The 26,442-nt window shown below is 44.4% G+C and overlaps 1 protein-coding gene across 7 annotated transcripts in view; it reads left to right on the top strand.

Moving 5' to 3' along the window:
• POU2AF2 (POU class 2 homeobox associating factor 2) overlaps nucleotides 1–26,442 on the top strand; it is a 487,862-nt gene that overhangs the window by 439,677 nt on the left and 21,743 nt on the right. For 5 of the 7 annotated variants that reach the window (XM_053900520.1, XM_053900525.1, XM_053900519.1 and 2 more), the window contains one exon: nucleotides 21,524–21,633. Coding sequence is in view for 1 of the 7 variants with exons in the window: in XM_019469224.2 (XP_019324769.2) it covers nucleotides 12,155–12,164; nucleotides 21,524–21,633 (120 nt within the window). In the remaining 6 variants the exon portion in view is untranslated. Of the gene's footprint in view, nucleotides 1–11,518; nucleotides 12,165–21,523; nucleotides 21,634–26,442 lie in introns of those variants that run through there. The other 2 variants (XM_019469224.2, XM_053900522.1) reach the window with 2 other exon arrangements.

Here is a 26,442-nt window from a genome sequence, read left to right as displayed (position 1 = left end):
AGTCACTTAAAAAGCTGGCATTGCTTAGGACGACCCTCATAACAGAAAGATCCAGATCAGGCAGTAAACCCTGAAGATCAATGGAATGTTGTATTCAGAGCAAACGGAACATCCAAAAAACTATGGTAATACCCAGGTAAAATATTATTTTGTACCCTGTAATTCATTCGAATCTGCAAAATTAACATATTTAATTGAGAGATCAGCCTCCCCTAGAGTGAGCAGACGCAGAACTTAAAACTCAGGTGAAATGAATCATTTTCGCCCACGAGCTAGCAGACCAGCTCAGCCTGGCCTAAAGTAAGAAACAAGGAGGCCACACCCATGGTTTCCTCAGGCCAAAGGGAGATCCATTGGATGAAGTCTCCCCATTTACTGCTGCTTCTCTCACCAGGGGGCCCAAATTCCTCACCTTCCCTGGCATCCCTAATGCTCACCAAGCCTGGGTTTCTTCCCTTCCCCACTTCAAATACTACAGTCTGCCCCTCCATTGCCACTTGCTCTTCTCTTTCCCCTACCTTCAGACTTACCTTGCCTTGGTGGCAGAAACCCCAGCTAAATATGAGCCTACATCCCAGTCTCCTCTTCCTGAGTTAGGCCAGCGGCTCCTTTAAGTCTTTGTTTCTGCTTCTGTGTGGGCTGGGGATGAGCAAACAACCCCCAGGGCAGCAGCAAGAGAGTAGAGGGAGAAAGATATACTGAACATATGTCAGAAAACACTGATTTAATGAGATCTAGCCCTGCCACAAGGACTTTCCTCTTTGCAAAAACTGCTATCCTTATTCACCCCCATGTCACGTTCTTTAATACCAAAATGGCTTTAAAACAAAAAGTGACACAGTTTTAAAGTGTTTAAGCAGACAGCAGACCTTAATAGGCAGAGCAAAGGTCTTGGCAAAAGAAGAGAATTTAACAAGTTAGACTAAGTTGAAGTCATGGTCAGGGACAATGAGAAGAGGAATCTTAGTCAGAAAGAAGTAAGGTCACAATTGACAGCCAATGGCCAGCAAAAAAAAAAAAAAAAGTAATTATAGGCTGAGAGAAGGCATGCCTAGTGTCTGCCCAAACACGGCGACCCACACCAGGTGGGTACCTTTTTTCTGACTTGGTGGTGGAGGGTGGGGACCGGTTACTAAAACCATCCATTTGTCCTGAGAGAATGAACTGAAGCTCCCGGAGACTGAATATTTGGACCGAATCAGTCCAAATGGATGTATTCTAGAATAGCTCCAGAGATGTTCTGATAATGTAAGCCTGCGCTGAGGAATGTTGAATCGACATGAGTTTTTGAATCCTTGGTAGACTTTGAGCCTACTCTAAAAAGGCTAGCAAGACAAGTTTAGGCCAATAATCCTTTTTTTTTTAATTGCAATATAGTTGACACATACTCAATAATCCTTAATCTTACCCTCAACTCTTATCTCAAAGTGTGTGAAAATCTATTAAGACCTAACACCAAGTGGCCTTTTATAATTCGCTTTTGATGAAGATACTCGTGTTAGGAAACATTTGTGTCTTATACCAGAAACGTTTGTAACTTCTTGCTAATAAAGACATCTCTAATTAATACTATGAACATTTCTTTTGGAGATGCCTATGTCTCTTTTGGTACAAATCATTTTTAAAAGGCTTGTAATTAGTATATTGCTCTGTCTCAACTCAGTGGTATAGGAACATGATATAGTTTTATTTTTCTCTGATTACTGCCTTCAAGCAACTGTGATCAGATTGGCCCTTTGCATTCCTTAGTGACATGCCAGGCAGGTTTCAAACCTTTTCTGATTATTTTTCTGTTATTAAAACTCAGTCCAACTGAAGCTCTAATCTCCAACTTGATTTGCATATCACAACCTGAGACCCCAGGAGTTGAGAGAGGACCAGGGCATGGGACGCTCTGAGCTGCCTTCCCCTCCCCTTCAGGGTCTGGTCTCTAGGATGCTGGCGGGAAGTAGGCAGAGAGAGGGCGTCTCTTATTTAACTGGCCTCTGTGGCTCCTCTCCCCAAAGGCGGCTCTGCTTCTCAGGGTGACATTAACTAGCTATAGACAACCCCCCATGGGGTTGGCGTTCAAACACCAGCTCTTCAAAGAGCCCTTGTGGGAGCTCTTGCTTCTCTGACTCTGGAGACCTAAGCCGGGCTCCACCTTTTCCGCCCCTTGCCTGCTCTCCCCCACCCCCACCGCCCACAGCTTGCACCTGCAGAGGAGGGCCGAAGACAGCGCCACAGAATCAATGCACCCCTCTCAGGACAGCTCTCTTAAGTGATGCAAGCCCAGCTACCTTCCAGAGTTTTCTCCAGTCCCATGGGAGACACATGTGCTTTGCCATGGCCATACCTCTGGGCCCCGCCGTCTTCCAGTCCTCTTCCCCCCGTTGATGAGATCAGACAGGACCTGCCAGGGCACATCAACAAGTCACCCACTTGGAGACCAGGATGCCCACCTCCCCTTCTCCACCTTCTACAGGTAATTTCCTTGGAGGCTCCCTGTCGCTGGGCTTGAGGAGAGGAGTGGTGTCCAATCCGTTCCTCCATCACCCAAGGCACAGAGAGGAAATAACTTCTCAGCACAAATACCACACGGCTATGGCTTGTTTTCTCTCCACCTCCTCCTTCACTCCTTTGTTTTCTTATATAGATGTGGGGGTGCGGGAGGTGGGTGGGGGCAGGTGGTGATGTAGAGGGACTGTTCGTCACTTCCTAATAAGCAGAGAGGAGGTGGCTTCCGGGGCCCTCCACGAGTTGGTGACTCTCTCCTTAATGGCAGTTAGTTCTTGCCTGTTGTTTTCAGCTGTGGGCCCAGCTCCCACTTGCGGGATTTCGGCAGAAAGGTCACTCAACAGCCTTCAGCAGGCTTCTACAGAAAAAAAAGTGGCTTAAAAAAAAAAAAAGTTGGCAGGGCGAGTCTGGGTGGCTCAGTTGGTTGAGCGTCCAACTTCAGCTCAGGTCATGATCTCGCAGTCCATGAGATTGAGCCCCGCGTCGGGCTCTGTGCTGACAGCTCAGAGCCTGGAGCCTGCTTTGGACTCTGTGTCTCCCTCTCTCTCCGCCCCTTCCCTGCTCGTGCTTTCTCTCTCAATAAATAAATAAACATTAAAATGTTCTAAAAAAAAAAAAAGACAATATTTTTACCACTAAACCTGAGGCACAAATCTGTCTGTCAGCGATGAGGAGGACGACACATCTTTCTCGTGTAGGCACAGAAATCCTCTCCTGTCCAAAAGGTCGTCTCTCTTGTGAGGCAGTCAGGAGGGAAGGACTGTTTGTCCAGCTGAAGAAGGCAAGCAGCTGCTTGGTGACAGAGAACAGACCCCCCCCACCCCATGCCTCCTCTGGTACCTCAGGGAGTTCATGCTCAGTCTCCCTTTGTCCTCCAGTCCCCACGTGACCCCAAAATTCCATCAACAAGCCACTAACTGGAAGACAAATCTGAAGAACATAAAATGCAGACACTTCGGGTAAATCTAAGGAAGGAGAGTTGTTATCAGTCGAGGACAGGATATTCCCTCTGTGATTTTCAGAGACTTCTCCAGATATGGGACAGCCCGATGTCAAGAAGAGAGGGCTGTTCTCTCCCCGTGGTCACCCAATGGACTGACGAGGACTTTGCAGTCCTTACTGTTCACTAGGAGCAGAGGGCTGGGTCCCACTCCCAGGCTACTGGAAGATACATGCTCCAGGAACAGTGCCTTTGCAGGAATAGAATATACTATCCAGCGTCTGACCAAAAGAGCCACCGAATAAATGTTTTAAACCAAACTGACGCCAAGAGTCTTATATCTAACAGAAGACCCAGAAATGTAAAGAAAAAAATACCAAGTGAAATGCATGATGGTCACAGAGGGAGGAAGTGTCCAGAGCAGGCTGACAGGGGTACGGGGCCCTGGCGTATGGTCCCTGAGTTGGGGCCCTGGCATATGGTCTGGAGGCTCTGCCTCCAAGGGCATGGACAACTAGAAGAAGCTGAAGCCCAGAGGAACAGGCTGACTATCTTCTACCAGCTCTGTGGTCATAGGTAGGGCTCCCCCAGTCCTGGAGGCAGGAGGCATACCGAAGTTCCCTCTGGGAGAAAAGACTAGAAAAGATATTCTCTCACCAGGGCCAGCAAGATGGCAGACTGAACCTACCAAAAACTAAAGCTTGCTTGGTTTGATCTAATATCTAACCTGGACAGCATTAATAAATAAAAGCTATACTACCACAGTGTAACAATCCTGAGGCAGGTCACTTTCTTTATCCCCATTTTATCTATGAGGAAACTGAGGCAAGGAGAAGTTATGTGACTCACCATTGTTTACAAATTTATAAGTGGAGGCAGGTTTAAATCTGATCCAATAAATCTAGAGCCTGTGCTTAAACAGTTGGGTTTGCTGTCTCTCATGAACAAGAGAAGACGTCCCACCCCAGGACCACCCAAAGAACGGTCCTCCTGTATGTCCTATTTCCTACTCCAATTAGCAGCAAAGGGCAGGTGGAACGAGTCAGGGGAAAAGACAGAGAAGTTGGGGAAATGGCCTCCTTCTTCGCAGCAGTCATAGAAAGAATATTTAGGTTGACTTCCAGGATTTTCAGGAAGAAAAGAGTAACATTCCTTCTAATACATTGCAGTCCTGGCCTCCCAAAAAATCCTTGTCCTAAAACCCAGCTGTCAGAGCCAGCCATTTGATGAGCCACTGATAGGGTTGATGCACCACCTAGTGGTTTAAACTGAAAATACCCCTTAAGGATATCCCTGGAGAATCCAAGGCAAGGAGGGAACTGTGATCTGTCCAAGGCTGGAAAAGGGAACTGAAAAGAAAACCTACCCACACTCAAAGCCTTTCTATATTTCCCTGTAGCCTATAGCCACACATCATTAAAAGATGTATTTCTTTTGCTATCCTGTTTAAGGGTTTACCCAGCTTATCAGGAAAAAAGCAAGAACTAGAATCCAGGAGACCTGAACCCCAAACCCCAGGACCTCAACCCCATACTCCCCAATAGACTGAAAAACTGTGTATCCTAAGATCTCTCCCCAGGACTGTAAACCACCCTGGAGATCTTTGAGCCTTATTTAGCATCTGGGGGAGACTCAGTAGAGAAGTCAGTGACAGTGAAGAAGCAGGGAAAGAAAGGGAAAATGGGAAAGAGAAGGCTCTTTCTTTTCAAAGAACAGTTTCCACTGAGCTTATGCAAAAACCTTGGAGTAACAGAAGGCAATAGAATGCACTGTTTCAGGGTGTAACCCTCCTTCCTTGCTCTTTCAGGCGTTGTTAGTGGGTGTCCATTCCTTGTGTCTTACTTAGCACATGTTAATGAGCAGCCCAAGGAGGCCAGACCAAGGTCCTACAGACCAAGCAAGACCAAGGCTGCCCATGCACTTCTGCAGGAGAGAAGTTCGCAGGCCAGGTCAGCACCTCCAGAAGAAGTCTATTGTAGATCAGGCATGTCACATTGGAGAGTTACAGGAAAGAGAGGCAGCTAGGAGATACAGTCTGAGAGAACAGGATGTAAATACAGCTTCTAGAATGCAGAGCCGTGCTCGTGCTTTGGTGTCTGATACAGACAAGGCTGTTAACTGGTAAAGTCAATTCAGAATGGTAGGATCCAGCCCCAGGAAACCAGGCTGCTGACTGGGCTCCCTCCTCTCTACCTCTAGAAACCTAAGGGGAATGGAGAAAGTCCAAGCAATCAAAGGATCAGACAGGAGAGGTCTGCACAGACAAAAGTAGATCCAGGAAGCAGCCAAATGTAGCGTCAATCAGTGCCAGGTTCAGTGGTGGTCCATCTACAGAGACTGGTCCGAAGTCAGTTGAGGTTAGCATTGTGCTCAGTGTAATAGCCCCCTGACTCTGCAGGAACCAAGGTTCTGGAACATATTCTCAGAATGAGCCTCCAACTGTTCTTTTCAGCCCCTAGACTTGATTATGTCTATTCTACAGGCACCCCAGCCCCAGCAAGCCCCCCGTACTCAGACCAAGGCAGAGGACAGTACTTCCCCTATTTGAGCCTCAAGAGTTCTTGCCCTTCACCATATCTGGACTGGCATTGCAGTCCACTTTTCACCTTCCTGTTAGTCTCTCTGCTCAAGTTCCTAAACCTCCAGGCTCTGCTGACTAGGTTCTCTCTTGTGTATTTTGGCTCACCTCTATTTTCATTTCTCAACGTTGGTTCCATCCTCGAGTGAAGTGTGGCTTCTTCACCTTTGTTCTAAGCTAAGCTCAGGATACGAACATTTTCAGGAGATAAAGAAGAGAACAAAATGTTCCTAGTGGAGAGAACAGTGTGAGACAAAGCTTGAAGATAATGAAATGTGGGGAAAACCTAGGAAGCAGTGAGCATAAGTGTTTAAGGTACGAGTGAAACAAGATTCTGAGGGGATGGCGAGGGCCCCGCTGTGAAAGACCAGATGACGCTGTGGAAGACCAGATGAGAACATTTTCCTGCACTTGGTGAGCTCTAGGGTATCTTCTAGGATTTCAAGTTGGGGAATGAATGATCACAGCTCTGAGGTTGGTTGGGATAGGGGGAGTGAAGGGGGCGGTTGGGGATAGAGAAACTCATAGAAAACCAGCACAATAGCCAGAGAGGAGAAGACACAGACTGGAACAAGTTAAAGGTCCAGAGAAGGAGCCTTCAATGGGAGCCCACAATGGAGGCAGGACTGACAAGATTTAGCAACCAGTTGAATGCACAGTGGCAGGGACACACAAAATCATGGTTGTCTTACAATCAATGGTGCCTTAGCTTCAGGGAGAGACAATATCCAAATAAAGGCAAAGACCTTCTCATCACTGCAGACCAGGCTGCACCTGACGAGAATCTGTTTGTTATGGCGGCTCATCACGTCCTCCAAGCTCCTCCTAGAAGTATGCTCGGGCCAAGCTTCAGGCAAAGCTCCTGCCAGGAAGCCAGAATCCCTCAAGCGGGCTCACCTACCTTCCCAGGGATGGGAATGGGTAGGCATTCACCTTCAGCACGAACATACCAGCTCCCTCAGCTTTTTCCCCAATCCCTAAGATCCCCTCTCTGAGGGATTCTGGGAATAGGCTCAGGGAAAGGACTGGTTTCTTCAAGTGTAAGGCTCAGAGTCCAAGAGCTCTCTTCTGGCCCTGTGTACTTTTCAGCAGATAAATCCATCCCCCTTCCCCTGTGCCGAAGAGATCCTTTGAGCGCTTTCATGCTTCTTGGAGAGTCCCGAGGGTGTCACAGAATAGTGTAGCCTGCGAAATAAAATTACTGCCTCCCGAAGGCTTCTTAGGCCGTCTCATTTGCCCTCTCCTATGGCTATGGGTCAGCCTCCCCCAGAAGCATGTCCTGCTGCCAAAGAAGCCCCCCTGGGGAGGGGCCTCCAGACCTCTCATGGCTGTAACTCCATTGTGCCTCCGGCAAAACACCAGGATCAATTTAATGATTTTCCTCTGACCTAGCAGGTCCAGGGCTGCATTTCCTCCCATGCAAATTGAGGAATACAAGCTGCCTGTTGAGTGCCCCCCCCCCACCCAGTGGAGAAAATCTACCAACCAAGCTTCCATATGCCCAAATGCCAGAGTATTTGCAAAATCGTTATTTTCAGATTCAAGGGAAAGCTATGGCCATGAACCTGGCCACATGTAGAAGGACTGAATGATAAGTGGCCAAGTACCCCCCCCCCCATACACACACACACACACACAATTACAAATCCCAGGCAGGTCTCTCTAAATGACAATTCAGCTGGCTTAGAATGGCCATATCTGGTACCTAGCCTGCCCCTCTCTGTACCTCAAGTCCGCTTCAAGCTGTCTTCACCTTTACTTGGCAAACTATGATGTCCAAGCCCCTCCTCTGCTCAGTCTCCGTCAGGATTATGATGACCCCGTCCTCAATGAAGCAGAACCCAGTAACCTGCCTCCGTGCCATAGAAGCAGACATATAGCCGCCAGAGCCCCACCAATCTCCACACCTATCCAAGTATAGGGAGAAAAGAAACTTCTGTCTGCATGTGAGAACCCCATTGGGCCCACTGGGCATGTGCTTGCTCATGCCTAAAGGAAAGACATGTGTCTCCTTCCTCTGCTCTCAACACCTGTAACACCAAATGTGTGGGTTTTCACACACCAAGCAATTCTCCAGTTCTCAGCAGATGCCAATGGGGATCCTACAATTTAACTCAATGTTGACACTAACTACCCAGAGTGAGTGCAGACCCCACAGGCTAAGGGCTTAGTCCCATAACACCGCCCCCCCCATTTCAGATGCCAATTCCAAGTCACAGGTTGTCACCTGTACCCTTGACTGAAGCCAGACTGACAGGAAGTCCCATGAGCCCTTCCTTGGATTCAATAAATTTGCCATAATGGTTCACAGAACCCAGGGAAACGGTTTACTCACTATTCCTGATTTATTATAAAGGATGCAGTTGAATGAAGCAGATACCTAAGCCGAGGAGCGTGTGAAACTTCCATCCATGCCCTCTCTGAGGGTGCCACCTTCCAGTGCCTGGACATGTTCGCCAACCCCTCAGCTTTCTGGACCATGTAGTTTAGGGATTTTCATGGAGACTTCATCATACAGACAAAAGCAGTTATTTACTTAGTCTCCAGCCCCTCTCCCCTTTCCAGAGGATAGAGCATGAGGCCGAAAATTCCTCTGATCATGGCCTTGTCTTTCTGGTGACCAGCTCCTATCCTGAGGCTACCTAGGAGCCCACCAAGAGTCACCTCGTTAGAGCAAAAGATGCTCCTGCCATCCAGAAAATTCCAAGGGATTTAGGAGCTCTAAGCCAGGAACCAGAGTCAAAGACCAAATATTAGAAAAAACAAAATGCTCCTAGCGTCCCTGTCATTCAGGAAATTACAAAGGTTTTAGGAGCTCTGTGTCAGGAACCAAGGGCAGAGACCAAATATATATTTCTTATTATGTCACAATGCCCATTCTTTTCTCCATTTGAGAGGCATGTGAAGCCTCTCCCTTCTGTTCCCACAGCCTATAATAAGGGTGTCCCTGGACCTCTATGCTCTATACCAGTAGAGCACAGCCACTGAGCAGCCTTACCTGCTCCCCGTAACCATCCCTTAAAGACAGGCCTGAGAAATAGGGAAGCCCTGGAACAAAGCTCTATACCAGTAGAGCACAGCCACTGAGCAGCCTTACCTGCTCCCCGTAACCATCCCTTAAAGACAGGCCTGAGAAATAGGGAAGCCCTGGAACAAAGGCAGGGTGGGGGAGACAGGGTGCCTTGGTCCCTGCTTTGGCAGGCCTGCCCTGGGGTCCCTCACACCTGCCCTCCACACCCTCACCCATAGCCACCTTAGAGCAAATGTATCACTAAAGCCCCTGCTAAGTTGTCAGGAGCTACCCAACCCACGCAGCAGGTGCCCAGTCCTGGAATGAATAAAAAAGCTGATACAGAAACATTGTGGTCGGAATATCTGAGGGGTGTTCCCGATACAAGATAAAGGAGACAAATACTAATCGTGCCTGAGCTATGTGGATCTGTGTTTATTCTACCAAAACATACCCTTGTTTTACCCTCCTCCTTAACGGGCTGCCCCAGACCATCACCAGATCTGACTTCGACCCAGCGTCCTGCCTGACTGTGTCTGTGCCATGTTTCTGAACCCACCAGCAACTGGAGTGAACACAGACAAAACTTGTTGCCAACCCACACCCTGCCAGCAACAGCCATCCACTCCAAGCTGCAAAGATTTGTTTCCTTGGGATAAGAAAGCAACCTTTCTGGGATCTTTTCATTTAATGTTTATTTAGCTTGTACTTAGTTCTATGGAAACTATTCTGGAGTTGTATGCAAATACAGCACAAGAAAGGATTTTTTTTTTAAGTTTATTTATTTTGAGCGAGACAGAGACAATGCGAGTGGGGGAGAGGCAGAGAGAGAGGGAGACAGAGAATCCCAAGCAGGCTCTGCACCATCATCATGGAGGGCTCAAACTCATGAAACCATGAGATCATGACCTGAGCTGGAACCGAGAGTCACATGCTTAACTTAAGACTGTGCCACCCAGGCTCCCCTCAAGGGTATTTTAAAGTACAAGCAAGCATCTGTTGCAGATCAATGCATTCCAGCTTTTCCAATGGCATCTAATATCTGAAAAACTTCTGCAGGATTCTGGACTTTTCTCCATTAACCTGCCTCTAGAAAATCATCATGTCTTTGAGTTTTGGATACAGGACCAGCCTATATGGAAATGGTTACAAACTCTTCAGTGGTGTGTTCAGATCATGGAAAGAGAAAGGTGATACTCATGGTAATATTTCTTTATGGTGCAAAAGAACGAAATCCCCCTGATATTGCTGCTTGTACCCAGAAACTGTTGTTTCTGGTGGATTCTACGGCAGGGCTCCCTCAGCATGGCCGGCCCTCACTGGGGACCTACTATGTGCACAGCGCCACCAACGCCAACACAGTGAAGTGCTATGGGAATATCGAGAAGAAGAGAAAGATAGTCTGGTCGGGGATGAGGGACAGATATGCAAACCACTGACCTGCATGGAAAGCAGCATGAAATCAGTGCCCTTGGAGAGATTCAAGCGAGAAGCACCATGAAATGGGCCATTAAATTCATCTCCGTGAAGATAGCATTGGTGCTGAGTCTTGAAAGATTTGTAGAACTTTAATCCCCCGAAGTGAGGGCAGCATGCTTCAATGTGAGAGAATACCGTAAACAAAGGTAAAGAGATGTGAAAGTTGATGACTTATCTGAAAACCCCCGAGGTATCAGCTACAGCAAGCCCAGGGGGTGGGGGGCAACCTTCAGTATTTATTAAGAATTTCGCGAGGTCAGGAGCACGTTTCAAATGCAGGTTATCCGGCACATTGCCAGATGCTGTTCTCCAGATCCCACTGATCCGAAATGGGGTAAGGGCATGTGAGACACAGCCGGGTTAGAGGACCAGTAGATCATACCTGTGTCAAGTCCCGAAATTCCAGGGTTGGTCTTATGCCAATCCTGGCTGACTATGAGGGTGTTCAGGAACTAACTCTATTCGGGACTGGGAGACAGAACCAAAATTACGTTAAGAAGCAATTCTGGGTTCTTGAAGATGAATAAGGGAAATGTCAGAAAGTACCTAAAATCTGTCTTTTTTTTTTTTTTTTTTTTTTTTTTTTTGCTCTAGAGGAGTTTATAACACTGAGTATACATCAAAAAGACTCTTTAAAAAAAAAATAGCAAGTTTGTTTTAAAAGAGAGCTATGTGGGGGCACCTGGCTAGCTCAGTCGGTTAAACCTCCGACTCTGGATTTCAGCTCATCATGATCTCATAGTTCCTGGGATCAAGCACCCTGTCGGGCTCTGTGCTGACAGCATAGAGCCTGCTTGGGATTCTCTCTCTCCCTCTGGCTCTGCCCCTCCCCTCACTTGTGCTCTGTCTCTGTCTCTCTCTCTCAAAATAAACTTTAACAAATAGATTAATTAATTAATTAATTAATTAAAATGTAGCTATCTGGGCCCTATTTCAAAGATTCTGAATTAGAATTGGATGGGGCATGGGCACAGGTGCTACCTGTTACCAGCTCTGCTGCTAATTCTGAGGTACTACCAGGTTTAAGAACCTGTACCTTAGATCATATATTTATGTTTTATGTATAATAAGGCTATCCAATTGTATTAAAATGTATTTATTTTGTATTCATTTTGATTTTGTTTCTTCCTAGAATTCTATCTATATCTGAAAGATGCCTAAAAACTGTATACTCGTGATATATACCCATAAGTATATACAGGCATAGAACCTATATTTCTAATTGGGACACATGAGCTTTTCCGTAAGCACTATTTTTTGAAATTTAACTCCAAATTAAATTAAAGAAATAGAAAAAGCTGCTGTTGTTCAGAAAACAAATCGTGGATTCTTTGCTTCTACAATAAACTTTTAAGAGAGTTTGTTCCTAGTGGAAATTCATTGTTACTAAATAAAAATCTTGAGGAAGAAAAAAATACCTTATATATAATCCACATTGGGGATGCAAATTGTAGAGAAACAGACACCAAAGGATTTGCATTTAATCAAATCTAAAGCAAGTCATTTCAGAAGCATCACTGACAGGTACAGAAGCCTTTCCCATCAGGACCAGGCTGACCTTTCCAGAGACCAGGATCCCTTATCAAGGAGAACACAGTCACCAGATATCCTACATTGCCGTTAAGAAGGAGATTCACCAGAACCATCCAGAATGGAAAATGGTGAGTCACTCTCAATTATTAAAATTAAAAAAAAAAACTTTAATAATCCTGTTTATTTTTGGCATCACAAAGTCATAATGCAGAGCAAAGGACAAGAAGAAATAGCCCTAAATTCTGGCTAGAACATATAAAAGTATAAAAACGCAGACTAGAGACCAACAATTTAGAACTCTTGGTAACATTTTCATAATTCTTTCACATTTAGTTACTAATTGTTAGGTTTACTTTTGCTGCCTAGAGCTTAGGTGGGTATCTATTTTGGAGACCAGCTCTACTGAACATCATTTTTATACAACAAAGACTTAGGTATTACAGCACTCTTTTCCAGGCGAGCGAAACGTTGTGTTAAATGGAAAAACTCTCAGTAAGCTCTCAAAGTTAAGGAAGGTGCAGGAGAGGAATCCAGATTTATAGAGAACTCGAAAGGTCTTTTACTCATGCATCTTGATTTAGGTTCTTAGCCTAAGAATGGAGGGCTGTCCACATACGTGTGATAGAGAACAGCCCGAGCTGTTGTCTCATGCGTTCAAACTGAATATAGATCTTTCCCAGTTTGTTCACTCTTGAGGACACAAATGTGAGTGGCAACATGGAGTAAAACCCACCCATCCAGGAACAAATTTGAGATTAAAAAATTAGAATTTTACGTGTTAACAAATAATGACAGAGTATTTCAAAAAATGCCTTGTGAGGTACCTTGAAGGAAAAATTGGTATTTTTTGTAAATGCCTCAGCTCTTCAGAGTCTGATCTCAAAAAATAAGCGGATAGAGCCATCACACAAGTGCATCCGTGTGCTGTGGCACGGAATGGGTTATTGACACAAGTGTTAAGTTTTGGATGCAGCCGTGAGGCTTTGGGTGGGAGAACGATCGTCATGGGGAGGGGTCTGTGAGCGAACCGAACTTGTGCAAAATCCTAACATGCTAACTAATTTGGCCTCACTTAAAAATTTTAGTCTTTCTTTCCAGTTGAAGCTTTCATAAATAGTATATATTATTTTCTGCCTAGCAGTTGATATTTGAACACTTCATTATTAATTGCTGAACTTGCCTTTCCTTGTATCCTTCTGGGGGTTTCCCATAATAACCCTGACATGACAGGAGCCCCACAGATCTGGAGTGGAATCACAAACACCAAGCCCCTAGAGAGTGTGGAGCTAGCACATTTTATTCCTACGTGGGTGTCTGCCTCCCTTTGGCAAGGGGGCTCTGATCCTCAGTGAGGCAGGCTGAGCTGGGCTAGGGCGGTGGTCAGGGGCCTCCGAGCCACACACCCTAGGGACACCGGACTGTCCCGGACCTCATTCTTGGTACTTCGCTGGCAGGCCAAGAAATGGAACAAGCATGGATGTTGTCCATCAATTACCCATCATTCAGGATTTTTATTCTAATCTGTCTTGAGTGAGCATGTGCGAGCCCATCATCTATTATCTGAATTTTTCTGTCACCAAATGATAGAACTCAAAATATGAATTGCTCTTTCCTGAAGTTATGGGATGGTTTTCTATTTTATTCTCTGTTTGTTTGTTTGTTTCAAATGATCTCTGTTCCCTTACCTTAGACAACAAGCACCTGCTTAGGGACAGCAAAGAAGTGTATTCCAGACAGGTGTTATCAAAAATAGTAAAATAAATAAAATAGTAAAATAATACGGTGTTTACTTCAAATAAACACTATAAATGTGTTTTTTATAATATAAATTTAATATGTATTTTGTTTTATTTATATTTTGGTTTATATTTTATATATTTATATATATATATATAACTTTTTATATATTATATATATTATATATTTATATATATTTTATAATTTATATTTTACATTTTAAAATTTATATTATTTTGTTTTAATGGAGAAAATGTTTAATTTTCAAAAACAATTTTAAAGCAACAGTACCATTAAGTGTACTATGGGCCAAATTCTTTATCAGAATAGAGAGCAGTAAGGAGCGGACATGACTCAGACAATTTGCTGCATGTACATAATGACAATATGGCAATACAAAAAACTTTTTTTCCAAATTCTAAAGGATAAGTTGATTCTTCATAATAAATTTGCTTGTGCTTTCTTTCCGGAAACATGGGTCTTTGTTCTCTCAACAACTGATCTGAATGCAAGTTTGTATCTAGGGGTATTTGAATAAAAACTCTCAAGCATCTCCTGGTTTATGCAGGTGTGGATTCTTTAAATAGACAATGCACATGGGGGGAAATGTTTGGGAAAAGGAATACTGATAGAATTTTTGACTCCTCTGTAAAGAGGGAGGGCAGGAAAGGTTAGAGAACTTTCCAGAATCCTCAAAACACCAAGAATAGTCCAGGTTACAGTTTAAAGAAATTGTACCAGGTTCCACTGCTTAATTAAAACTTATATGAGGGGCCCCTGGGTGGTTCAGTCAGTTGAGTGTCTGACTTTGGCTCAGTTCATGATCTCGCGGTACATGAGTTGGAGCCCCGCATCAGGCTCTGTGCTGATGGCTCAGAAGCCCCAGTGACAGGGTTTCATCCCCCCTGTCGTGAAAATGCCGTCTCCCACATTCTGAGAATATTTATCTTTCCAAACCTTATAGCCTTTCTGTGCCTTCATTTTCCTCTAAGGTATTTTATGTACTCTGCAAGTGTTTATTGATCATGTACTAGGTGCCAGATTCTGGACACCACTGGTTATTCCTTTCTCTATAGTCCATCTTTTTTTCACTTCCTTGATGCTAACACTCTGGTACATTACATACCTTCATTTTTTTTTTATGTTTATTTCTTTTCTGAGAGAGAGGGAGAGACAGAGCATGAGCAAGGGAGGGGCAGAGAGAGAGAGAGGGAGACACAGAACCCGAAGCAGGCTCCAGGCTGAGCTATCAGCACAGACCCTGATGCAGGGCTCGAACTCACCAACAGTGAGATCATGACCTGAGCTAAAGTTGGACGCTCAACTGACTGAGCCACCCAGGCACCCCAATATATGCCTTCATTTCTGACCTCTCCTCCCTGCTTCCACTTTCCCTGTCCCCTGTGGTCCCCTGGACATCAGAACTGTAGCTGCCACTGAGGCTCAGTGCTTGGATACCTAGTCTCCTATTGCCACAAAGTCTTCCTTTGAGCCCTTTATTTTTGTAGTTTTGGTTACCATAGTTTTAAAGGTGTTTCTTAGAAGTGCTGGTCAAAGCCATCATCCTATCTATAGGGTATTTGAGTTTGATTATGCCAGCACAACCTCAAAGTCACCATGTTCAAAACTGAACTCTTATTTCCCCATTAAAACTGACTCTCTTCCCTGCCTTCCTGATTGTTCTTCTTAATCCTGGTGGTCTTTTTTTTATTGTGCATATGCATGTGTGTATGTATGTGCATGTGTGTGTTTTCTTTTGAAAGTTTTCTTAAATCTGTCTTTTCCTTGTCATTTCCACTGTCTCTGGTTAGCCTCTATTTTACCTTTTCCCATCCTCTGTGGTCCCTCGCCCTCAAACCCATCCTAGGCTCTAACTTCAGATTAATCTTCCAAAACGGTATTCCAAATCTTCTCCCCAAATGATAAAATCACAAGATTCTCCTGTTCAGAAGGCTTAGTGGTTTCCATCACTTACAACATAAAGTATAATTTTTCAGTCTGTTTTTCAAGACCTTCAACATGTTCGTTAATGTCACCGCCACCCCTCCCCGACTCCAAAAAACAGGATGCTTTCAACAAATAATTAAGAAATAATTAAAAATAATTACTATGTGCCAGACACCATTCAGGCATTGGCACCTGAGATGTTTCAGTGAGTAAGAAAACAAGCAAATATCCCCACCTTCGTGGAGCTTACATTCTAGCAAACAGCAGACAGCAGTAGGCAATAAACCTAATGCATAAGGAAATTATATAGGCCATCGTAAAGTGACAAGTGGTCCATAGAAAGAAAAAGTAAAATGGGGTGGGGCAGGTTAGGAGTGTTTTGTGGGAAAGATGCAACTTTAAATGTGTTCTCGTTGAAAAGATGACATTGGAGCCAAGACGTGAAGGGGACACAGGGGTGTAGCCACGCGGATAACGGGGGGAAGGAATAATCCAGAGAGAGCGGACAGCCAGTGCCAAGGTTCTAAGGCAGAAGTGGTGTGCTTGGTGCATTTCAGAGGCTGATGGGAGTACGGTGAGCAAGGGGAGAGTGTTGGGAGGTGAGATCAGAGGTATCGTGCAGCAAGGTTACCTGGGGCCATTCTAAGGACTTTGGCTTTGATTGAAACAGGGAGCCATTTCAGTATGGTATTGAGAAGAGAAGTGACACCGTTGTGCTTTGTTTTTTCACGGATCCCTCTGGCTGAGAATAGACTGGGACACTGGGGGTGAGGGATGCTGAAGGCTCCTGCAGTAATCTACACGACAGATGGCAAGACAATAGCGGTGCAGGCGGGGAACAGTCGGCACCATCATGAGTTCCTCGAGGACAGCCTGTGAAGTACAAGAGGGAGCGAGTCCAGGAGGATCCCGATAGCTTTGGGAGTGAGTAACCAGCGGCGTGGAGGGAGTAACCCTCAGCTGAGACAAAGGAGGTCTCCAGACAAAGCAAATGCGGAGGGGCGGGGGATGGAGTTCAGGTTTGGATGCGTGGGGTTCCCGACGTCCAGCAGACAGCTGTGTGAACGTGGACATCCAAGTCTAAAGTCCGGGCCGGATGGGTCTGGGCTAAAGGATGATGTCCATTTGAAATTCATCTATGTGGAGGTGGCATTAACCCCCATTACTCCAGTTCCCTACCCTTTCCGCACCTGCCTTGTTCCTGCCCACCTCTGTGTTCCTTCATGCCGTGCCTGACGCCCGCGAGACCTTTCTCCCTGCCCCTAACTCATCCACATGCAATCACGTCCACCTGAATCACGTCCCTTCCCCCAAAACTGTCACCGACCACCCAATGTGTGTTCTGCCCCTCCCCTACTCTTTCACGTGTGAACACCTCCCCTCTCTCACCAAACTGAGATCTCTTTGAGGACATCTGCTACATGTTCTAAACTTCTTTTGCATCCCCTGTGGCATTTCGCCCCTGCTTTGCACTAAGTCCGTGCCAACGGGTGTGTAAGACTGACTGCTTACGACAAACCTTCAGAAGTTCTCATGTGTTTATTTGCCATCTCACGAACTTTCTCCCTCTATTAATTACCGTGTGGTTATTTGTTAAGCTTATTTAAAATAGGTGTATTCCTTCTAGGCTTTTTGGCATACACATAAAGCACAAATTGGTGAGTCAGATTGAAATCACCAATTAAAAAGCCCTTCAGGGAAGAGTGAAGCCAATTCTGTCTGCAGACCCACAGGGGATCCAGGCTGGACCCCTTCAGCCCCACCCCCTCCTCTCTCTCAGACCTGTGTCCACTCCCACTGGTAATCACCAGACGTTCCTCTTTCGGCCCCGCCAGGAATACACAAATACCTACGGTTGGCCCCCACCCGAACAGGAGCACTATAAAGTCCTTACTGTTATGTATACCTGTGATTCTCAAACTTCAGAAAACATCAAAATCACCTGGGAGGCTTATTAAAACATGAATTGCTGAGCCGCAGCCCTAAAGTTTCTGACTCAGTACATCTGGAGTAAGGGCGTGAGAATCTGCACGTCTAGCAAGTTCCTAGCGATGCTGGTGCTGCTGGTCCGGGGGTCACACTTTGAGGATCACTGGGGTGCATTCTCACTTTGACCTGTCTGTCTGGCTTTGCCCCCTGCCTTGTTCTCACTGTTGGTGCCCTAGTCACTCTCCTGCTCCAGGCTGCTCCCCTGCACGCTAGAGCTGTCTCGGCCACTGACCACACACCTGGCCTCCACCCCTCTCTGGCCTTTCCTTACCCTAGTCTCGGGGGTTGAGAGCCAACTCATGCCCTTGCCCCCAATTTCTTGCTTCCTCTTCAACCCCATTCCCTCATTTTCTCCCTTTTTCCTAAATCTGTAGTCCCTTCCTCTGACCTACTCAAATATCCTCAAATCTCTGCTACCCATAAATATATAGATATAAAAATGTAAGCAGGGTGCCTGGGCGGCTCAGTCGGTTAAGCATACGACTTCAGCTCAGGTCACGATCTCACGGTTTATGAGTTCAAGCCTCACATTGGGCTCCATGTTGACAGCTCAGAGCCTGGAGCCTGCTTCAGATTCTGGGTCTCCCTCTCTCTCTCTCTCTGCCCCTCTTCTGCTTGTATATATATACATATATATACATGTATATACTGTATATTTATATATATGCAAACCTCTCCCTGACCCTGTACTTCTCTGCAATTATCATCCAGCTCCTCCTTCCCTTTCTCATTCAAGCTTCAAGAAGAAATCTCCATCCCTGTCTTGGCCCTTGACATTATTATCTGGCTTCTAGCTAGGCTTCCAGAGTTTCTCTTCTAAGGTTGACTGAATTGAAAGCAGTGAGTGCCCTGCTTTCCTTAACTTTCTGGACCGTTCTGCCACCCTTCCTACTTTTTCCTTCTTTCCTGAAGTCTCTTCCCCTGAATTCTGTGATGCCTCCTTCCCCTGGCTTTTCCTGGTTCCTCTCCAACTATGTCCTCAATTATATTCTTCTTCATGTCTCTCTTCCTCCTCTGACCACACTTCACATGTGGATGCTCCCAGGCTTCTGTCTGGAACCATTTAGTCCAGAGCTCCCCAACCAGTATGTCAGGAATGAGGATGATAGGAGTTTCCAAGATATTGATCCTCTCAGGCCATGGGAGCAGCCTGGTCTGCTTATGCTGGTGTGCGGGATGGTATCATTTCTTTGTGTGCCGTCATGTGACTCTACCTTTCAAGCACTCCCCCCTCCCACCAGCAATTCCGTCCTCTTTCCTGATTTCTTTACCACCAGCGTCATGATGGCTCCAGAACTTATGTACCCAGATCAATCCCATGGGGAAAACTCGAGAATCACCCTCGAATCTTCCCTCTTCTTTCTCTCCCACACCGAAATAATTTTCAAGTGTCTGCTCCTTGCCCTCCTATCTACTACTCAGACCCCATTATCTCTTGCCTGAATTCTTCTAGAACCTCGTGACTGATCTCCCTGTGGCTTTGTGATTCTTAAATCTACCCTCCACACAGCTGCCAGAAAAGCCTGTCTAAAATGCAAATCTGACCGTATTGGCTCCTCGCTTAAAAGCCTCCATTGATTCTTTGCCGGCAGGATGAAGTCCAAACTCCTTTGCCCACCAGAAGCTTCATGACTGAGGCTGTTTCTTTTCTCTTCTGGCCTCCCTCCCTCACTCCCTCACACACCTTGCTCTGTTCCTGCCTCCAGGATTTTGCCCCTGTGGTCCTCAATGTCTGGAATATTCTTGCCCACCTTCCTATCACTACGCAGCATCCCTCCAGCCTGTGCTGTCCCCTGCCCTCCTAGTCCCTCCCCGCCCTCATAAGGAATTGACACATCTGTGTTTTTCTGAATATCCTAGGCGTGATTCTGCTGTTGCCCTTAGCACATTTGCATTAAAATTATTTTTTAAGCTCCTCTCTCCTCCCACTAGATAGCAAATTCTTTTGCATCCCCAGCTCTGACGGGATGCCTGACACACAGGAAATACTTCAATGCATCATTGATGAGTAAATGTAGCCTTAGGCTTTTCCAAAAGCGAAGCATACACTCTAGAATCAGAGTTTAGTTTCCTTTGGAACAAACGTGAAGTCATCAAGTTTTAAATTCGAGGCTGATTTGAAAGTACTTCAAGCCTCTCTAAGTAAAAGATATATAGGCCAAAATTAGACCCTGTTAAAATTATACCGAAAGGACCATTCAAATAACTTTATTTTGCTGAAATCATTTGTGTGGTGGCTTCATTTAAACTAAATGATACATTGCCTTGGAACCTAGATTTTTTTTTTCCTCTTAATTTTGTATAGGCATTTTGTATAACACTTAATAGTTTGGCATATTTTCATATGCCTGTCTTATAGAACACTGCAGAGAGATTTTACAGACAAAGAAAATGGGCCTGAGAGGTTACGATTGTCCCGGTGCAGTGACTAGAGTAACATGTGATCACGTAGGCACTGCTTTTTGGGCCAGCAACCTCTTCCATCCCATGGGTCGCTCTGCTTTTGGTTTGGGTTGTGTTATTTTTTCCTTTCTTCCTTCCTTTTATTCTCCTTGTGATGGTATTTGACTCATAAGTCAAATATATCCTAGACTACCAGTTTAAGCAGATTAGAGAATATTTTTGGTGATATGTGTATACATGTGCGTACACGTGGGTACATCCAGCCTAGTGCACTGATACCGGTGCATTGCTAATACACCAGGTGGCATTGCTAATACACCAGGTGGCAGCTCGATTAAAATGAATTGAAACTATCCAACCTACAATGGAACAGTGATTTCAGACTTACAAAATATCTTAAAATTCCTGCAGTTTAACTACGATGTATTGCTTGAATGCTTTCTCCAATTCACTAGACAAAAGGTTCTTCTACTGTTGCTTGACCGTCCTCGCTAACAAGGAACTCACTATCCCCAGAAACAGAGTTGTCAATTTCAGAACCTTGGGGACACATTTTTCTCTATAGTCTGTTATCTCTCTGTAATTTCTTCATGGTAAAAAACAGCTAATTTTTCCAGTTGTTAGGGTTAGAATCTGACCCACGTCTGGATCCCAGCTCTTATGGCTTATTAGCAGCTATGAGACCTTGGCAGATAACTGAGCCCCAGACTTTAGGTCCTTCCTTTTTAAAATGGCTCAAGTGAAATAATGCAGGTAAATTACTGAGCACTGTAATATGTTCAGTGGGTGCTTGTAGTAAGTTCTTAATAAATATTTGTTGAATGAATGAATGACTCTTCCCTTATCCTTGACCTAGTTTCAAAGCAGCAACTCCCCATGTCGAAAGACTGTATTTTCAAAAATAAAAACTGCTTAATTTAGTGCAGTAAACAGGAACACATGATTTTCTTCTCAGGAACCCAATCTGAAAACAGTCCAGGTGACCTGCTCACCCACATCAGGTAGAAATACAATACGGCAAGAATACTGTCACTCCATAAACTGAAGCATGCAAATCTAACTTTTGCATCAGGTAATAAGTTGCATCTGATTCCTGTCTTGCGATTAAAGCATAAATTATAAGCCTTCCCGGAATAAATCTTGACAAGTCAGAGTACAAAAAAGAGGACACTTTGAGGAGCTGTTGCGTAGAAGATGGAATAGGGGGGAGCTTTTTCTGCCTACACAGAACCTGGATGAGTTTCTATCAAGGAAGGAAGACTAAACGTCCTCTTTTGGAGCCACTGCAAATTCAAGAAGTCTATCATCGCAGTGAGCAAACAGTCACAATTGTCAGGCCTTGAATGCGTCCCTGGGGAGGTTAACCTATTACTCTATCCACATTTGATTGTTACTATTCCATTTGCTTAAGTCACAGGAGACTACAGCAAACGCGTGTATCAAGGCGTGAGAGTGAAGCACACGGTCAAAGACTTACTGGCGGAAAAACGATCCAGGCAGACAAGTAACTCAAGATTTAATGTAAGTCTCGATTTAGTTCATTCTGAAGTCTTTGGGGGCCTCAGTCCTCTTTGAAAGCTAGTTATCTCCGCTCTTTCCTCTTGAGTCTCATATTCTCAATGGCAAAGCCCTCATTTACTTAGCACACACTATATAATTACCATTATTAACATTATTTGGTACCTCATTCGGTTAAGCATCTAACTTCAGCTCGGGTCATGATCTCACAGTTCGTGGGTTCAATCCCACGTCGGGTTCTGTGCTGGCAGCTCAGTGCCTGGAGCCTGCTTCAGATTCTATGGCTCCCTCTCTCTCTGCCCCTCTCCTGCTCCTGCTCTGTCTTTCTCTGTCTCTCAAAAATAAACGTTAAAAAATATATATTGGGGTACAAATGTCAACCCATGGGCAAAAACCTGGAGAGCTCTGTGAACTTACTGGCTGGCTGTCTCAGCTCATGGCAAAGAATGGATGATATGTCCTGACTTTTTCATTTCTCCCAATCGTGAATTAATGAAGGCTTAGCTGGTGGGGACAATGCCAATCTTCATCGACACGTTATTCTAAATCTGATAGAGACAACTTAGAGAAACCCTCCCTATAGCAAAATCAGATGGAAATATCCGAGTTGGAGATGTCTTAAGTCTGAAACCTCTCTATCTGCCATCCGTGTCTTCATAAATAGCTCTACCCTGCACTTAAAATGTTTAAGTAGTTGCACCCAGATCTCCAAAAATGCTCCTAGAGTGGAAATAGCAATTAGCTAGCAAGATGGGTTTATAATCACTTAGTCTATTGGCAAAATGTAACAACATGAATGTCAGGCAACTGTCGTGCATTGCTGGATGCAGGACATGAGAGCAAATGTGGTAACGACGTACAGCGCCCAGCACAGGGGCTGGTACACAATGGGTACCGGTTCTTCCATTGCGGCTGCTCAGGATATGGGCACTGCATCCAACGCTGCTCTGGGATCAAATTTCTGGGACATGTTTCAAATGAACCAACTCCAGATCCTATTTCCTCCCATCCAAGAGCTTTCACTGCACATCTTCTGTCTTCTTTTATTTTAAACCACATCCTCTCTTCTGGTGCAACAAACGGAGCTTAGCTGACGAAAAGAAAATCAAAATCATCGGCTCCTTGTCTATTCCTAGTACAGTGTTTCTTAGTGGCTGCTCAGAGTCATCTGGGGTGTGTGTTACAAATATCCATGCCAATTTCATATCAAGAAAGGAAGAGAGAGAGAGAGAATTCAGAGTCTCTTCTAATGAACCACAGCTTTGTGGAAGTAATGTGGATGGCTTGGCCACAGCTACAGTCAGAATTGTGAAACCTAATGGACGTTCTAGGCATTGGGAAGACAGGAATCACAGTGATGTCAAAACACAGTCAAGGAACAGATACTGTATCTGCCCAGTGTGCGTGAGGCTATAACTCACTCCTTGGCATCATCATTATCATCAAGACATACATACAAAGATAAGACACTATCCCAGACAGAATTACAGAAGAAGAAAAAAAACCCAAGAAATCATAGTATTTCCAAATGGTATATATAAATATATTCTTCTTTTTAAAACTACCTAACAATTTTTGCTCAAGATCTGTGACTATCAAATAGTATGTTTTCTTTAATTTTTGATGTTTTACTCTCTCAGTGCTATAACAATATAAACATGATTCATAATAAACATATTGTTTGACTTCATTTTAAACTGCAGATTCCTTGTCCCGTCCCATGTATACAAATGTGGAAATATTGGACAGGAGCCAAGGAATGGTCATTTTTCAACCTGCCCCTTGGCCGATTCCTTTGCTCGCCAGAGGTTGAGAACTTTACCATAGAGTACAGAGCAGGGGTTTGCTCACACAGCCAAGGTTCTTATCTCCACCCAGATTACAATTTGTTGAGCTATTGCTGTTGGCCCCGTGACACTGAAAGTGTGATCGTGAAAGTGGATACAAGAAACACATGATACATGGTCTATGTCATTAAACACCAAAAACCCTGGTAGAGAAGAAAATCTGTGTATCCATTTAAAAAATATAAGACTAGGGGCACCTGGGTGGCTCAGTCCGTTAAGCGTCTGACTCTTGATTTCAGCTCAGGTCATGATGTCTCGGTTCGTGAGTTCTAGCCCCCTCATGCTCTGTGCTGACAACATGAAGCCTACTTGAGATTCTCTCTCTCCTCTTTCTCTGCCCCTCCCCCACCCCCACTCAGGTGTGCTCTCTCTCAAAATAAATATAATTTATTTAAAAAAAAAAAAAAAAAAAAAAAAAAAAAAATATATATATATATATATATATATATATATATATATAAAAGACCCTATACCCAAGCATCAGACTAAAGACGAAAGACCAGGAGCATAGCCACATGCTAGGAAGACTACAATCCAGTTTACAGGGCACCTCTTCATATGTCATCTCATCGGACAGACGCACAAACTCTGTGAGATTGATATTCACATGGTTTCCCATTGAACAGATGGAAACAGGGAAGAGAAGAAGAGATGGGAAGTGATTGTTCTCAGGCTTCATAGTTAGCAAATGGCAGGTCTTCTGGCTCCTGATTCAACATTTAAAAGGGACAGATCCCTGGGATCTGAGGTAGAACAGTCCCTGATTCATGCTGTCTTAGTCCAGTTGGGCTATTGTAACAAACACCACAGCCTGGGTGGCTTATCAACAGCAAGATTTTATCTCTCAGACTTCTGGAGGCTGGGAGTCCAAGTTTTTGGTGCCAGCATGGCTAGATTATGGTAGGACCCTCTTTGGGGCTGCAGACTGCTGACTTCTGATTATGCCCTCATGTAAAGGAAGGGTCTAAGGAACTCTCTGGGGGCTCTTTTATAAGGGCTCTGATCCCCTTTGTGAGGGCTCCACACTCATGACCTACTCACCTCCCACTTGTTAATACCATCACTCTGGGCATTAGGATTTCAACATATGGATTTTGGAAGGACATAAACATTCAGACCATAGCATATTCAGACAAGGAAAATCAAAATATAGGAAAATATATCATCGAGAAAGAATTTCTAGGACAAGAAAGGTGCAAACCCGCCCTAACTCTGGTAGTTACTCTCAGGCACCAAGTGCATAGGCTGCATGAACTTAGCCTTATCTACAGGTTTGCATATATTTTTACCTGGGTCTCAACACTAGTGTATTACTCGTATCCTCCACTCCAATGACCTCTTAAATTGGGGTAATTAAATGTCTATATTCCCAAAGTATGGTTATTTGGGCTTAAGTTACCTCCATGAATTGATTTGACTGTTCATCTGTCAACCACTATTCTAGAATATCTGCGTATCTCAAGAAAGACACCGTATTCCTTAGAGGTCCTATTACTGTCCTCATTGCAAATGCTAACCTGTTCAGCAGGAATCATGGAGAATCACATTGCTGGTGGGCACTTGGGGTTCTAACTGGATGGATGATCCTGAGCCTACCTTCTCTTTTTCACGCCAATACACTACGCAGCTATGGGTTGAATATCTTGAATATGTTTGGTTAGGGAAGCCATCCTAACAAGACCATGTTCAAACTTGGCTACTGACAGCATGGGTAATAACCAATCAGAGGCTAACTTGAGGAGGTTGGAGACCCTACCATGCGGTTTTACCATAGAGTGTGCTGGCCAAAAAGTGGACACTCCCAATAATCCCACATCAAAACGCTGGAACCTATGAATGTTACCTTATGTGGCAAAACATGTGATTAAGTTAAGGATCTTAAGAGGAGGCACTTACTCAGATTATCCAAGTAGATTTTGTCTTGCATCACTCTGAATGCAATCCCATGCATCCTTCTAAGAGAGGGTTTGAGAGAGACACACGCACAGAGGAAAAGACACACAAAAGAGCAAGAGGCAGTGGGGTCAGGAGGCAGAGGCTGGAGTCATGCAGCCATAAGCCAAGGAACGTGGGTGGCCACCAAAAGCTGGAAGAGGCAAAGAATGGATTCTCCCCTAGGGTCCTACAGGGAGCACAGACCTAGCAACACGTTGATTTGGGCTTCTGACCTCCAGAACTGATAAGACATTTCTGACTCTTTAAGCCACCCAGGTTATGGTCATTTGTTACCGCAGACCTAGGAAGCTAATGCACATATATGATGAAAGCTACTTCCCTCTGGATAAGTATCCTTTAGGAAGTATCCATCTGATGCCCAAATTGGTGCTCTTTTCTTTGCGACAACACTTTGATAAGTTTACACAGGCTGTGTTAGTCCATCGTTACCACAATTTCCTTCCAGAACATCTGTTTTTGATACCGTGAAATGTTTTAAGTTTTTCACATCTTTGCAGTAGGAATCAAAGAGAAAGAAATCCCTTTCACCAAAGAGATTTTCACCAAAGACTGGACCTAAAACCATTTCTATACATCTTAGCCATGATCCTGTGGTTTCACACTATTACTGTGGACATCTGTTTTTAAATAATGGTTTTTCTCTTTCTTCCTCAAATCTTTCTGGGTCATCCTTTACCACACTCCTACATTTTCTAGCAGAATATTTAAACTGTGAGCCATTCACCCACATCTAGTACCAAAAAATATAAATAATGAGACTTTTGATGTAGGTTTTTCTTGCATGTTTTTTCAATTACACTATTTCACTTGAGTTTCATAAAAGCAAATCATTGAAAAATTTTAATAACATCACAAAATTTAGTTAACTCTCAGTTATTTATAGTACAGGAAAAAAAGGATTTAACAAGAAGATGCAGTGAGGCTCATAGCCACAATTTTTCATTTTGCTTTGAAATCCAATGAACAATTTGCAGGCTATTGAGCTTTCTAATCAAGTTTTTCTTAAGCT

The sequence above is a fragment of the Panthera pardus genome, unplaced genomic scaffold, assembly GCF_024362965.1.
Source record: "Panthera pardus isolate Hobbes unplaced genomic scaffold, ASM2436296v1 HiC_scaffold_12, whole genome shotgun sequence".
Taxonomy (NCBI): Eukaryota; Metazoa; Chordata; class Mammalia; order Carnivora; family Felidae; genus Panthera; species Panthera pardus.
This window is presented reverse-complemented; position numbering and strand designations above follow the sequence as displayed.